The sequence below is a fragment of the Excalfactoria chinensis genome, chromosome 5 (genome assembly GCF_039878825.1).
Source record: "Excalfactoria chinensis isolate bCotChi1 chromosome 5, bCotChi1.hap2, whole genome shotgun sequence".
In the NCBI taxonomy this organism is placed as follows: domain Eukaryota; kingdom Metazoa; phylum Chordata; class Aves; order Galliformes; family Phasianidae; genus Excalfactoria; species Excalfactoria chinensis.
In genome coordinates this window covers 31,715,192-31,731,094 of record NC_092829.1, presented here as the reverse complement: position 1 = coordinate 31,731,094, position 15,903 = coordinate 31,715,192, and the positions used below count along the sequence as shown (strand labels likewise).

Here is a 15,903-nt window from a genome sequence, read left to right as displayed (position 1 = left end):
TGTGTAATAAACAAACGGTTGATTTTAATACACCAACCGGAGCCTGCACGCTGCTTGCAGTTTGTTACTGAAGCCAAATTACCTCTCTTTTTATTCTGCTTCCCCTCTCGTTTCATGCTGTTCTTGCAGGCTTCATTAGAAGCACTGGCTGCAAAAGCATTGGTTGGGTAAAAAAAATGGGTTTGGAGGGACGTGTTCACGTTTGGTTCCTGGAAACAACAGAAAGCAAATGAGCATCTTTTTGTTTTGCTGGCTTTGGCTAAAAAGGAGCAAAGAAAATAAACTGTCTTTAGTTACATAAGGTGTCTTTCTGCCACAGCTCTTAGCCTGTGTTTCCCACAGTAACTGGACAGACATGATTATTGCAGGGTCTTGTTCTTGCAGAGCAGACCTTACTGGTGTTAAGAACACTGATGAGGTTAAATGCTATTTACACATTCTGGAATTAGTTCTTCTGAAGGGAGTTCATGATTATTGCGGTTTGCCGCTTGCAAATGTTTGAACTCCATATGTTTGCTAGCAAGAATATCAATATAGAGCACGTTACTGCCCAACTCTGAGTTGATTGTCAGATGCAAACATCTGGAGTTTGCAGTGGGATGGGGTTAGTTACGGTTCTGTTTTCTGAACAGGTGCTTAGTTGCAGCATATGTTATTAACTGAGCCAGTGCAAATACTTCTGAAACTTGTGCTGCATGTAGTAATTGCCATGCACGCAACAGAAAATGTCTCAAGTGATTGTAACAAGATAAGCTGCAGAATATGCTCTCAAACTGAAAAGCAAGGCAAGCCAGGAATTGGTGACCACACTAGACAAACTGGTCTCTTGCTTATCCAACACAGAACAACTGAGAAAAGCCCGCAAGTCAGTGTGAGGTGAGACTCATCATCTGATGAGAGCATGGGATGCTTAGCTTTATAAATGTGTTCCATAGAAAGAAGTGGCAGCACAGAGCATGCTGCAAGCGGTATCTGCTCCATGTTGTGAGGAAACAATAAAATGCTCTGCAGATAAACCAGATGTATCAGGAGAGCCATAGCTATCAAGAGAAGGGAAGCCGGCTGTTAACAGAATACAAGGAAAATTTAGAGGATTTTGAACATATGCTTGGGAAAGAAACTGTGTTGAGAGTTTGCTGGGATTTATCTTGCATCTTAAATACCCTAGCAACACATTTCTTGTAGAATGTATTCATGCTGCTCCCATGAGGCCAGTTTTCCTGCTATAACTTTTTGTCTTCTGTATTGACTCATGGGTGAGAAAGTATAAAGGGAAGGAGATAACTGCAGAAAAATGAAGCATATCGAGCAACAGGAGCTGCTGAGAGACAGTTTCCCAGAATAGTGTATTGCTTAGGCCCAAAGGTCATGTGAAGATGGGAGAACTGAACGTGGAGCCCTGCAGGACCCTTTATGGCACCTCTGTGTAATTCCCTTATCCAAGTTCACTTGAAAGGAGAAATGTATTGGAAACCAATGAGTGAACAAAAAAACGTAAAAACCTTCAGTCCAGGCTCAAGTTTGCACAGCATTTGCAAAGGGAATCTTCTTCTGTTAGACTTGTGCTGCAGAGCTACTTGAACTCGGTTCCTTTCTGGAGAAAGCCAAGCTGGAGACATTCATGAAGCGTGTTCAGTGAGCTCAGGTCACTAGCAGGACTGCAGAGGGGAGGGGTAGGCTGCAACACTAGGCGCACTTCAGTGCGTGCTTAGAAGGCTCACACCGCAAGCCAGTGCCTCATTCCTAACAGCTGTGGGTACTGTGCTTACACTGCAGCTTACACAGGCAGCCACTGGGGAAAAATCCATTTTTGTGACTGAACAGTTTGCTTAACTGCAAGTATTCCTTCTCCTCAGTTAGAGCTTAAGAGCTTTCCCTGTATATGCGCCAGTGTGAGGTGGAGTGGAAACGATGGCCCATCATGATGAAGGTGGTAGGGTGCAGTTCCTCCTTAAATAGGTTTCTCTGGCTAAAAGCTTTAGGTGAAGAATAATTTCTGCTGAGAAACACAAAAGCCAGATAACATTACACCATGCCTAGGATGGTGGTGAAGATTTTCCTTGAGTGCAGGCATAGGACTGCTTAGCCTGCTGTGGCAGAACAGCAGCTCTTTAGGGTAATGACATCATTATCCCTAATCTCTGCACGTGTGTAGGGTGCAGGTCCTCTCTTTCTTGCTTCTGTTTGAAACTGTTTCTGCCACTTGATGCCTTCCTGGCCTCCTTCTAGCATGCAGTTGACCCTACGTTTGCAAGAATCTGAGAGAGCACCAGTGACAGCCAACAAGATATTAATCAGCATTCAGCTTTTATTAACTAAATGCCTGAGATGTATACAGGAAGATTTGCCAAACCTGCTGACAGAAATTTGGAATTTCTCAAGTAAAGCAGATGCAAACGTGGCATGTAGTTTTATGTAACAGCATGGTGATGTGTGTAAACATTCTCAAGTCAGGTATAGGCTAGCAGCATTGTATACTGGGTCAGAAGAGAGTATCAGTGGTGTCAGTTATAGGAGAAGTGGTAAAGATCCTGTTTGACAGCCATGAGCAAGCCAGGAACACCCCGTCTACCTCCAAGTCTTGAAGAAAATACCACACTGGGAATAGCATCTTTGGAGGATGGGTGGGGAGAAGGAATGGTTCTAAGCAGGGAGGCATCTTGGAGACTCCAAATTCTGGTGTAGCAATCCTGACCAACTGGAAAGGAAGGACATCAGTGGTCAGCATCACAGCATCACACCAGGAATTATTTCTGTGGCTCTGCAAGATTTCCATCACAGTGGCTGAAGGGAGCATATGGGGGAAAAAACTTGACTGTTTCTACACACCTTACGGGTAAAGAGGAAAAAAATACGCATTTCCTATTAGGCAATAAAAGGCAGGGTAAGAGTGCTTTCCTTATTATCAAGCTCCTGAGCAAAACAAAGTGGAGAAAAACTCAGCTTTTAAAAATTATTGAATTATTCTCATTATTCCATCGCTTACTGAAAGATCCAGGGAGAAAAGATCTCTATGTTTAAAGTGACCTTAAGAAACCCAGCCAAAGTATGAAGATTTAGGGATTCTGGTTATGTTTTGTTTTTTACCAAAAAGGAAACATAAAAAAGTCAAACTGCAGCTGTGTATATTCATAAGCCCAAGTGACAGACGATTTACGGGGAGTTCTCCTTACAAGCTTTGGTCCATTGCCACATGTCAGCATCAAATAAACCTATATATATGGTCTTTAGTCTCAGTATAAAAATACTGCTTCAAGCATTCTGTTAATGCATTGCTTCTTTTGAAGTATTTTCTTCTCTATTCTTAAACCACACTGGGGAAAGAATAAAGGGACTTTGCAAACAAAGCAGTTGAGAGCACTACAGGAATGATTACAGTAGGTGTGCATCTATAACATCTTATTTTAGATTTAGTAGTTGATTACAGAACATCTAAAGGCAAATTTCTGCTCAATTTTAAAGAATTCCCAGCTTCACAACTTTCAACATCTGTACATGAGAAACACTCCTCCAGGATAAGAAAATCACTGCCATGCACTTATAAGTAGAGAAGAAAAAGTCAATGTACCTGCTGTAAGAAGTCCTTCCTCCTCATTTACATGCAAAGGGAGAATAGCGTATTCGTTGTGATGACCTTCATACTGTTTCACACACTTCACTGTTCTCAGATCCCACAGTTTTATCTGCCAGGTAAAGAAATTGTTCCAAAGAGCACGTTAACAGAGTAGAGATCGCTCAGCTGTTGGTAAATAACTGGATCTTAGTAGTGAGGAGTAATGACCCAAATGGGGAACTACCACCCAGTTCCACACTACTCTACAAAGAACCGGCATTCATCTTCAGGACTGGGGTAGGCACTCATTATTGCCCAGATACTAGAAATGACAGTATAGCCTAAAGATAATAAAGCCATACCTTTCCAGCCATATCTGATGCCATAAGGTAGTGTTCTGCCTCAAGGAGGCGAATCGATGTAACTGCTGAGTCATGGAAGAGACGAATTGCTTTCCAGTTCTGGCCCTTTCGGTTGCGTTGACGTACATCAATGCTGAAAATTTCACCTGAACGGCAGCCGTTGTACAGTGTTGGGGTCTGGAAGAAGCCAAAAGAAAGAGGTGTAATGTGTGACATGTGAAAGGATGTGCAAGTTCTGCAGAAGTTACTTAAGGTTTTGAGCTCTCTGGTGCATTTGTAGAATCATTAACGCAGGCATTAAGAACCAGAATTTTTAGTACAGCAGTTTTCAGCTAACTCATTAGCTCCATTCAAACCTCACATATTTACCTCTGCTGTAAAAGTTCAGCAAGGTTAGCAAGAACTTAGTCTAACATAACAGCAGAATAGGAACTGGAATTCTCATGTTCCAATTTGACCCCTCTCCTTAAGTCTTTGTTTACAAGTCAATTAGAATTTTATAGCCATTTTCTTCTCCTTGATGAAGACAATAAACTGAGTGTTAATGAAATCAGGTCATTTGGCAAAAACAAACCAATCCTACAGCGCGTGATTGCCATGCACTTTCTACTTCCATTATTTCCTTTTTATCTCTGAATATTTAACAAAAATTACTCTGCTGCCACAGTCTGAAATCAGTTATTTCTTTCATTGCTATTACACTGTGTGCCAGCATAGGACCATATCACCTCTGTTAAGGAACAATAGCTGTAGTCATAACCTTACAACATGATGAGTACTATCACACCAGTACAGAAAGACCACTAATATCAGTGCTCTGAAAAAGAAAAAAAAAAAAAGGTGTATGATTCTTTGTACCTGGGTAGCAAATTGTTGTGCCAAGACGTCGCTGCTCGTTCCAAATGTCTGTCGATGCCCTGTCACTACGTTGGTCACAAGAACTCGTCTTGTCAGGCCTAAGGGAGATGTAATGTTTGTTTAGTTACAATTTGAGTAGCAGGTGGGAAATTCATGCAAGAAGTCTTTACCAGAGATAAAAGTGGTTGCTAGCTTTGCAGATCACCTGTGCTGAAGCAGTTGTCCGCCTGTGGATTCAGGCACCAAGCACAGGACCAGGCCGTAGATATCTTGAAGCTGCACAGCATTCCAGGTCGATCTCCTAGAAGAAATGAACAACACATGGAACATTCATAAAATGTAAGGACAAGATAATTCAGAAAGCTTCTCTGGCTGTTATCTGGAACGTTGTAATTAGAAGCAGAGACAATGTTAATATCCCTGCGCTACTCAAGATGCAGGAAACAAAAGTGTATTTTCATGATTGTAAGCTTAGGACTTACGCTTTATCTGTCTATATCCACATTTGAGAGGCTGTTAAAATTCTTCAGAGCAGGAAAAAAAATAGAGAAAAATAACACTTGCACAAAGCAAGCCATTTTTGAAGACTTCAAAAGCTATAGACTGGCTAAAGCCTAACTTCTAAGTTCTGTTATAAGTTCTATAGACAGTGAAGACAGCGAATAATTGAAAAATAACCAACCACAATTTCCATGCAGGAAAGGAAAACAAAACAAAACAAAACAAAACAAAAGGACAGACTTGTATTGTCATTTCTTTTATTGATTCTACAACTGATTCTCCTGGGATGTCTCTGTTTATAACGCAGGTTTGAGTAAGTAACAGTACTCTAGATTTGATTGTTGCTTGTGTAGCTCTTGCACAAGGTCTACCAACTCACACGCTTAAAGTGCTCAGTTTTCATTTACTTTATGGCATGTCTGCCATGATCTTACAGATATCAGACAGAACTGGAGACACATCTAAAACCATGTTTCAGATGGGTTAAGTTCTATTTTGCTCACACTCTCTATTCAGCAATTTTCCCTCAAAACAAGAATTCAGGAGATTGCAGTAAGGCAAGACCCTTAGAAATATCTAAAACAGCCAATAGAAAATACCAGACAGAAGGACTTGAGCATAACTAGGGGCACCTGACTGGTACAGGCTTTAAAATATTCTACAGAGCACACTGGCCTAGTAGCCATCTGTCTTTAGTGACTTTTCAAGTTCCTGCTAGCTCTATGCATCATTCCCCCCACCCCTCCCTTTTTCCTTTCCCCCAAGGCTCCATAAATAAAATACCATCAAATAATTAAAATGGGTCCATACTCTTCTAGCACAGACACAGATTTGATCTATATAAACTTAACTGATCATGTCTGAATGGGACACCAGGTTAGACAACTGTACAGTATGTTCTGAAGGTATTAGCACAGCTGCTGCCCCCAAGAACATATAATATTTTTGTTCTATAAACATAGGATTTTCTAAATGAGTCATGCTTACATGCAACTAAGAATGATATTTAGTACTGTACAAGGAGCCATGGGGTGAGACTTTCACCAGCTTTCCACCTACGATCAATCTACTGAGCACACTTGAGAAGCTACTATGACAAAGTATCCTGCAATGACACTGGATAGCCTATAAGGAAATTCGAGTATTTCTTGGGTGCAGCTTCTGTGTGTTAGTTAAAGGCCAAGCTACTCAAATGAATAATCTCAAATGTTTACTTTCAAGTGAGGTGTTCTACTGCCAAAGTCAAGTACTACATCAGCAGCAGTTAAAAATAAACTTGAGCTTTGAATGCTGCTTGTTAATTAATTATCAAGGTAAGTTATTTAACGTTTGTTTCTTATTTTGCTCCAAACTTTCTGCATTTTTACAATAATACACCAGTCCCATCAACCACTGAAGTGTGTTCATGATTTGTACTCTTTGCATATCCTCTTTTTTTATCCAAAAAAACCCAGTGATGCCCTACCTGGGTTAGTGCTGCTGAACAATGATGCTGGAAGCAGACTGGCACAGCCTGGAGTTTCTGCAATTCCCATGAGACACAGCGTGCTGGAGTCAGTTAAGGAAAACAAAGATTTCTCCCTAAAATGGAAAAGGCTGCGTAGTGTTTATAGCTGGGAAGGGTAAGATGCTCTGACACAGCTGCTGCTCTCAATACTTTCCCCTCAGTAACATCTTCCAAGAATGTTATTGTGCTTTACACTTCACAATTATGTCCTTACACTTCCTTTCTTTCATAGGAATGAGCTAGAAAGAACTCCAATTTTAGTTTTTGTACTTTCACTACCAGAAAGATAAGGCTGAGAGAGATACTAAGCATCTTTCTATAGATAGGAAAAACCTGCAGGACCTACACGGATGATTCTTCTCATATTTACAAGCTGATAACACTGCACTGATATAGAACTGTTTTGCATGGAGATGAGTTGGAGAAAGAGGTACACATATTAAGGAATCAAGAGTCAATTTAGATTTCCTTAAATACTTCATAAAAATTATAGCAGGCATAAACTGGTTTTGAAAGCTGCTTTTCAGATTTGGTGGTCTAAATCTGTGACATGACTGGGGGAAAGCACTGAATAAGCTAACTGTCCTCAACTCCTAACCATCTCTAGGCAAGATGATGAATTCCTGCCACCTTCTGGATCAGCTCTGAATTGTGTAGCTTTTCCCCTAAGCCATGACACAGGTGTAAGCTTTTTTTCATTTTCTCTTTTACTAGCCACTTTTAATGGCACTTTAATAGCATTTCTGTTGCCGTCCATCTCCCACTTTTAAATCCCCTTTTGTTCCTCTCTACTGTGACTCTGCACTGTCCATTGCTGCTTCCTCTACTATACCATCAGCCTTCCTTTCCTTTCCTTTTGAGAAAAATCTGCAGAACGTATTCTCAAAGTTGCAGAGCACAATGCCAACAAATTCCTGCCATTTTCATCTTTCCCCAGTCAATACAAGGATGGTTTACAATAGAAACCAACCAAACCCACTTCAGCGTGTTCCACTTCTTAGAAGTTAGTTGCCATAAATATCTCTTTTTGTTGTTGCCCAATTAATTTCTAATCATTAGACCATTTTTGGTTTGGCATCTGCACTATTAATGGACCGGCAAGTTTCCAGGGCAGGCAAAGTAGTCTTTTGCCTTTTACTTAATGGGAACAATACTACATACATCTGTAACAGCACCACGCATCACCTGTCTCACAACATCCAGCAAATCCCAGCCTTTTTAGAATTCCCCTGTTTTCTAGAAAGCAAGAGTTCTACAGTAGCTACATAAAAGGTCTTGCTGAAAGTCAACTGCTCTGTACAGAACAGTCAAAACAGAACTGAAATTTTGCTTTTTTAAAAGGATATAAAACATGAGAGTCTGGATGAGTCAATGATGCCCAGCACACAGAATTCACCTTCAGACACAAGAAGACATAACTATTTTTGTAGACCTCTTGCTCAATTCATGAAAGGGTATTACCATGCAAAGATGACATGAAACTATGCAGTGGGCACACTTCCATATCCCATGAAATAGCACAGCAGTGACATACAGGTATTTTGTTTTAGCGTTATACCCCTCTTAGATGCACAAGAGAGAGGGCAGTATTGAGACATCTGTCCAGATATAGACTGAGGCATCAAGCATGTCCTGTTATTTAAAGGATCACCCTTAAAAGATCTGAGCATGAAGAGATTACCAAAGCCTGTTCTAAATATTCTTCATGTTCAGAAATAAATACACTTTTCCAAACTTAATTTTAAGAAAGAAGCATACAAATTTGTGTCTTTCTTAACACGGTTTTGACATCCATGGCTACGCACAACTCTGAAGTAAGCACTATCCTTGGAAGGTGGTATTTCAGCGTAGCCTTCAGTTACAATAGTAGCAAAGCATCCTAGAGAACTACTGCTGGTACTCGGACTATCAGAGATGAGTTTACTACAATTTTGTGCTTATCCAAATACAACACTGCTAGATTCTTCCATTCACTCCTACTAAACCCTTTCCCATGCCTCATGCTTTTCACCTGTGCCTCTCAAGCAATAGTGTTTGTGAATGTGACAACTGAAAGAAGCAGGAACAGAACACAGTACTTTGCGGTTTGTGAAGTAGAGGTTGTCATACATCTCCACAGTGAGAGACTCCTTCCCCAAACCACTGAGGTTGATGATGCCATATTTACATCCTCCATGCTCTACGTCATTCACAGTGAATATTCGTTCACAAGCAACATCTGCCTGTAAAACAGAAGCATTGTTGCACTTAGTGGAAACTTACTGAAAATAATGGCTTGAGGTGCCTAAAAGGAAGAAATGTATTAATTCTGATGCCTGTAACACCATCAACTTTCTATTCATCTTTAAAGCAGCTCTTTTTATGAATGCATAGAAAAAAATATCAGTAAGAAAATGTTTAATCCTTAACCAACGATACATACTCTTTCCAATTATAGCAGACACTTGCTCTGGTTAATTATTAAGCACAGACTGGTATCAGTAGAGGACTCAATGAAAGAAAGAAATCTTATAAAAAGTGAATATGGAATTCTTCTACTCTGCACAACTAGGAAATTCTCCTTGTGTTGGATCAAATCACAACAAAATGATGGTGCTGTATTCAACTTTTCTTTTGTGACAATAGGTTTCCAGCTCCCTTTTGGCTTCAGACACCTATGCAGTGCTCTGTTTCACTCTCCTGCAGATCTTTCTACATGGAAAAATGGAAGCTATTTGCTCCAGTGATCTTTCCTGTATACACACTGCAACCAAGTCCAGTAGAAATTGCCTTTATAGCATAAGATGTGAAATCATTACGGTTGATTATACAGAATCTCTAGACCACAGGGTGGTTAATCCCCAAATTCCCCTGTCATTTTCCTAATTTTCCTATTCAAAAAGGCACCACGGTAATTATCCACTTGATTCCTGTTTATTCCCCATAGAATATGCTGGTCAGCTCCAAAAATCACTTACATATCCATCTTTTCATCATTTTCCTCTCCAGGAAAGGAACAGTTTCTTCCTACCTGTTAAAAACTACTTAGCTCATATTTTGGGAACTGACACAAAGGGGACAATGCATATTTGAAAGCAAAATTTGAGGTTTGGTTAAAATTTTCACTGAAGACAGGCTCTTTTTAACCTGAAGATTTATCAGTCCTCTTAACATACCACAATTATTTTAAAATTGTTGGTTCCAGCAACGGAGGAATCTGGACTGTGAATTTCTATCTTCCTCCTCTGCATGCAGTTCACTTTTAGTTCATGGACCAGCCTGTAAAAGCAGTTGGGGAGGGAGGAGAGAAAGAACTTGGGTAAGCCTAGGTTAAATGCCAATGAAAAAAATTCTGGATAAGAAAGCCAGAACTGCTTCTTAATCACAGAAAACAAAATGCCTGCAAAATAGCATGCTACAATTTTGCTTATATATCCCACAAAACTGCATAGCATCTTCCACATTCATGGTATTTCATCTCATCATTGAGACCCCACACAAACCTTCAGTAGCAGGAACATAGCAAGCCACTAACTTGCTTTGTACATTGTTGTTGAATCTGAACACAGAGACTCTAACCCAGGGGGAAATGACCCTGTCAGCCCAAGAACATTAAAGAAATGCTACACTGTATTCAAACAGAACAATGTAGCAAACAACCACACACTGAAAGAAATGGGAAGTTTTAAACCCCAATCACCCGAGACAGGGAAGCATCTTTCACATTTGAATTCTCACCACTCTAAAAAATCGATTATTAAAAAATACTGCTTTTTTGTCAGAATAAATAACGTTACTCTCTCCTTAGCGGAAGAGTGAGAATTGCAAACAAAACAAACAGAACTGACAGCAATGGTTGTACTGACAGCAGAACTCAATACAGCAAACAGAAAACAAATCATTGTACCTGCAATAACTTGTGGAGCTGAGCAAACCCAGCTGCCTTTTCTGTAACAGCACAGACGAGTTCAGTCCAGCCCTTGTTGTTTTCTGGAATAGGATGAAAATGTACTCAGTTATTTGCTTGTGTATGATTCAAACATGGCCATGGGTCTTGGATGTTTAGGATATTTGGGTAACTTTTTCCTCTAGCCTATGTGTAATAATGTTTCAGGTCTACAAAGCACATTCAAGCACCCTCTCCCTGGTCTGCTTAAGTACAGATAGCTCTTGTTTTTGCTTGACGCCATCAATAGTACCACCCTGCGGTGTGAAATCGCTTTCACTCTAACACACTAAATCTGATCACATAGCAAGACTATTACTGCATGACTGCTGTTAACTGCATGTCTTACAGCACTGTGAAACAACTTTTCCATTCATCCTTTTTTAAGATTTCATGTGAAATCTTTAAGATTTCATAAATACTAGGGAGAGCAAAGGATAGAGAGTAGTGTAGAATTATAAACTAACAAATCTTTTCCTCAGGGTTTGGGCATACAAATGTACAGAAAACCTGCAACAGAAGTCTGACTTTGTCAGTTCAAAGCAGGGATTTGAAACCAGGTCCCCCAATATCATGACTCAAGTATAACTGTTAGACAACTTGCTATTCTGAGAGTTTGTCCCTTTACAAGATTTTTTTTGTGTTTGCTCAGTGACCTGCTTTCCTTCTCGTGTGAAACAACCAAACAAGAGACTTCAAGAGCTATAAATTCTCAGCAAAAAGAAATTTCTGTTCCTTCAGACAGCTTATGGGATTGTATCATAGGAAATAGCTGAAGGACTTCAGCTCATCATCTGCCCCAAGACAGAGCACACTTAAATGCTAATTACAGTCTTTTTCAGAACATACCCTCCTTTGTTGTTCTTCCTCTTCTAAGAGTCTCAGTCTTTTACTCTCCATCGCCTTGTACTGAATGCTCTCCTTGGTGAGTGGGTTGTAGTTATTATGTCCAGACAGGAGGCGAAAATAGCGGTTTTTTTCTGGATCATAGTAAAATCCCGGCAGTTCTTAAGAAAGTGACAAAACAGAAACAAAAAAGCAAAATCAGACAGACAGCCAACTTTATTTATTTACTACACTTCGACATCCTACATCATAACAGGAATGTGTCACACAGCTCAAAGTTTGCCCCCTGGTGGTCTCATGGATGCTACACAGACTGGGAACAGATGGCATCCACTTAAAGCAAAAAGTTTGTAGTTTGCAACTGCAATGCTGTTACACAGATACAGAAGGGATGCTACCGCTGACCAGAGTGAATTTCACACAGATTTCACACTTCAGAGAAGCAGAAAGGAGAGGTTTTGCTGTGTAACAAAAATGACCTTTCTTTATGCATCAATCACAAGGGGCTGCTCCAGGTTATGTCTACTTTTAAGGCAGTCCCAAGCAAACAAGACAACTAAGTACCACCCAAGCCAAATACAAAGCAATTCCCTGCCCAGAACAAACCACTTCTTCACCACTACCAATGAAAGATCTTGATATAAGCTAGAGTACAATTAGACAACATACAGGGGCTCCCCCCGAAGAGGATCTGAGTATAGAATCATTTAGCTTTAGTGCTTCAGTGCTCAGGTAAATTCACACAGACAGGCAAAATAACAGTATGCCGTCTCAAGATAAAGAATTTTACTTCAGAAAAGGTGAATATTAATGTCTTCAAGAACTTTTATTTAAACCCTTATCTACTACTACAAATTGCATTTGAGGCTACTTGCAATTCAGCTCACTGTCATCATCTCTTATGTTTCAGCCTGGCAACAAACAACCAAGTTGCATTTGCTCAACAAAAGCATACAGTTAGGGACTGTTATCAGCAAGGTAGATTAAATCACACTGCTTTAGTACATGGAATCAGCTCACACATCAATACATGTTTTGGATTATACGTATTATTTCCTAACAGGCTCACAAACTCTTGATCAAGAAAAGAGTGATATACTCTGGCTTTGACTGTCGCTAAGAGGTTACAGTGCCAGCAGTGTTTCAGGACTCTCCTACTGTGGAGACACACATGTTCCCACAGGCTCAGCTTTTCCTAGCGATGTTTAATGAATCAGAAAACCAGAATGCAAATGGGACATTATCTTCAGGAGCACTGCTACTGTATCAAGTCTGGTTCTGCCAGATGACTCCCTAATAATGAATGAACAGGTCACTTAACCAGATCTTCCGTCTTACAGATGACAAATATACTGAAAGCATAGAAATGCATTTGTTTGTTTTTTTTTCCCCAAAGTGGTAGATAAATATGTCCTTTAAAAGGCTGGATAATTCAATCTACATTACACATATATTGTATGTGCTGTCTTATTTTATTCAATGTTTTTATTGAAGTATGTATTTTATAACATCTTCAATGCAGATACAAAAGAACAAAATTATTATTCTTCCCCAAATACTGATTTTAAGAGAGAGAAATGTTTCTTTTCGGTTTATACCAGCTTGGCTAAGCACACAAGTTTTCATGTAAAAGATGGAATTCTGGGCCCACAAGTACATCTTGTCCTGCTTTCCAGATTTTCCCTTACTACATATTTTTTGATCACCTTTTCAGATACTATTTTTCTCTGTAAACTTTCTTGCTTATGTTCATCCTCTTACCACCATACTATTATCAGGCCCACTACTATGTTTTTCATACAGTCAACACACAGATGCTGATTTCTGACCTGCAAATGGCATCTCTTACCTGGTACTGCAGAGTTCTGTGTTGAACTGGAAGAAGAAGGATTTCCACTGCAGCTGGGACCTGGATTCACTGGGCTTTGTGCTTCCTCCTCTTCCGGCCTAAAAAAATTAGTACTGCCTTCAAGACAGACTCACAGTTGTCCTACACTTCTCTTCCACAAAGTCTCTTTAGAACAGTTTGTTAGTCACATTAAGACAGCACTATTTTTCAGGTCTGTGATAAGCACATTCTGTATATCACCGTACACTAACCAATGGAAAAGGAACAGTAAAAGTATTCAGCTTAAAAACTTCTCATGAACACTAATGATAATAGGCTTAACTATTGCTAAAACATTAGAGAGAGTTACTGATCCTGTATGTCTCTAACTCTATTCAGAAATAGATGAATTCTGGACATGTTACCGTGACTCCTGCTTAAAAAAAGAAGCCCATCTTGATAATTCTTTACAGCTTAAAGTAAATGAAAAAAGCATGGGTAGAACAGCGATGACAGGTCAAAAACATTTTGCCATTGCCTTCATGACAGGAAGTCCACTGATGAGGCTCAGAAACACGTAAGCCAAACAAAACCTTAAGGAACACTTCAAGACAGAAAAATCTCTACTTTTGTAATAAATGCCACAGTAAAGAGGGTAGTTGCACCTTTCACCTTTTAGAAGCCGTTTAAACAGGCACATTAAGCACTGATGAGTAAAACTCTTCTGACTCACCTGTACAACGCCCACCTTTTAAGAAAGGTAACCCTAAAAGTGTCAGGCCAAAATGTTTTTCACGAGTCAGACATTATTGGAAACAAGATGAGTACAGAATTCAACTTCTCAAACCAGCTCTACTGCTGTTCAGCTACTCACGTGTGAATTTTTTAAAGAACTTAATCTCCAGGGGATAAAAAATACACCCGCCCCAAGCTCGTTAATAAAGTACACTTCTACATTTGCTGAATTAGGGGACATTTTCACTTTTAACCTTTTACCCAACCGGAGCTAAAGCAGCCACTCGTACGTGTGCATCTCTTTCTCTAAAGCGGTGAGCAAGCGATACATTTCCGGAAAGCTACGCGCTCCCACCGCCAGTACCCAACAAAAGTACCGTCCTCCAGGACAGCCCGCCCCGGTCCGGCCCGGCCCACACTCGCCTGTCGCAGCAGTGCCTGCCATTGGGTCTCTGGCGCCGAGGGGGGCGGTGGCAGCGCCTGCGGTAGCCCCACCCTCGCTTCTCTTTGCTTCCCCCGTGGCTTCTCCCCATTTCTGTCCGTAAGCCAAAGGCCGGTCCGTACTTCAGAGCTGTGCGCCTGGAAGGGCCCGGCCGCAGCCCCCTCAATCCTGCGAGAGGACAGAAACGCTGACACAGCCCGGGCGGCGCCGCATCTCCCATCGGGCAGGGCAGGGCAGGGCAGCGCCGCGGGCCCTGACGGGAACACGCTACGGCGTGCACGCTACGCACAGCTCCCGCGAGCACCGAGTCACCGCCCGCTGCGTCCCCACATGGCGCGCACGTCCACCGCCGCTGCGCTGAGCACGACCGCGGAGGCGGCTCCGAGCTCTCCCGCACAACGCGCTCGGGAGAGCGGGACAGAACGCGGGGGCTGCCGGCGGCCTGCTGCCTCCCGCCCAGGCCCTGACGCCACTCCGCCGGGCCTCAGCCGGAGGGGCCTCCTGGCAGCCGGCGGGCGGAGGCCCTCACCCGCGGCTCCGCGAGGGTCGGGTCGCACGAGCCGTGCCCCGAAGCGGGGCCGCGGCCAACCGCCCCCCGCCGCCCCTCACCGACATCGCTCCTCACCGCTTCCACCCGAGCGCCACAGCTCGACTCGACACGCGCGTCTGATTGGCCCTCGCCTATTACCTGCCGCTTGATGGACGGCTCCCTCAGCGAATAGCCAGGCCGTCGCCTGACACCCGCCTCTCGCGCGGAGGGGCGGGGACACAGAGGCAGTTGGGCGGGAAAGGCGTATAAAAGCCGCTCGGCGGGCTGAGGGGGCGCTCAGCTGGCGGAGCTGCTGGGAGTGTTTGCGGGGTGGTTTTGTGTCCCGTAGTGTATCTGTGGGGACCTCCTAACGCTGAAATATTGTTTGGGGCCTTTTTCTGATCGTCAGATCTGATCTGTGTTATTAAGACCTCTTTTTTTTAATTAAACCATTGCCTAAAAGGTTTTTCTGATCTGTTACCTGAATGCTTATTCCTGCAATTTGATTCACTGCTGCTTTTTCCTCTGCCTTTTGTGGATATAGACAACAATTTATTCCCTTTATCTCTACAACTATATATTGTGCTTGGAAATCGATGATGGTGTCCCACTAAAGTCTCTAGATTAAACAGTAGCTAAAGATTCCTTTGGGTATTACAGATGGCAACTTCTAGGTTCAATCATTCTTGCTTACTCTTGTATCCTTGTGGTGGGGAGCACATGCTTCAGTAAGTGGAATATGCACAGGGCCCCATGAACTGGTTGTAAAGCAAAATCAAAAGCAGGAGACTAACAGCACAACTTAGCCTTAGTTTAA

At 41.8% G+C, this 15,903-nt stretch overlaps 1 protein-coding gene across 4 annotated transcripts; it reads right to left on the bottom strand.

Annotated features, from left to right (window-relative positions):
- Positions 1-2,292: 2,292 nt before the first annotated feature.
- Positions 2,293-15,292, bottom strand: DCAF4 (DDB1 and CUL4 associated factor 4). Of its 4 annotated transcripts, none has more exons than XM_072337469.1 (14): positions 15,246-15,292; positions 14,539-14,725; positions 13,402-13,499; positions 11,556-11,713; positions 10,668-10,750; positions 9,937-10,039; positions 8,860-9,003; positions 8,128-8,177; positions 6,740-6,819; positions 4,979-5,074; positions 4,774-4,871; positions 3,916-4,092; positions 3,569-3,683; positions 2,293-2,698 (listed from the first exon to the last, which is right to left on the bottom strand). In XM_072337469.1, exons 2-14 carry the CDS (start codon positions 14,646-14,648, stop codon positions 2,505-2,507), a joined length of 1,506 nt encoding a protein of 501 aa, XP_072193570.1. In that variant the 5' UTR covers positions 14,649-14,725; positions 15,246-15,292; the 3' UTR covers positions 2,293-2,504. The 4 variants fall into 4 exon arrangements, with proteins under 4 accessions (XP_072193570.1, XP_072193567.1, XP_072193568.1 ...); XM_072337466.1 differs by lacking the exon at positions 15,246-15,292 and adding an exon at positions 15,183-15,233; XM_072337467.1 differs by lacking the exon at positions 15,246-15,292 and adding an exon at positions 15,167-15,214.
- Positions 15,293-15,903: the final 611 nt, after the last annotated feature.

Coding starts and splice junctions, on each gene's coding strand:
- DCAF4 (XM_072337469.1), bottom strand. CDS start 14,648: ATGGGGAGAAGCCACGGGGGAAGCAAAGAGAAGCGAGGGTGGGGCTAC. Junction 11,714..13,401: donor ACAGAACTCTGCAGTACCAG/GTAAGAGATGCC, acceptor CACTTTCTTAAG/AACTGCCGGGATTTTACTAT. Junction 4,093..4,773: donor CACAACAATTTGCTACCCAG/GTACAAAGAATC, acceptor GGCTTCTTCCAG/ACCCCAACACTGTACAACGG.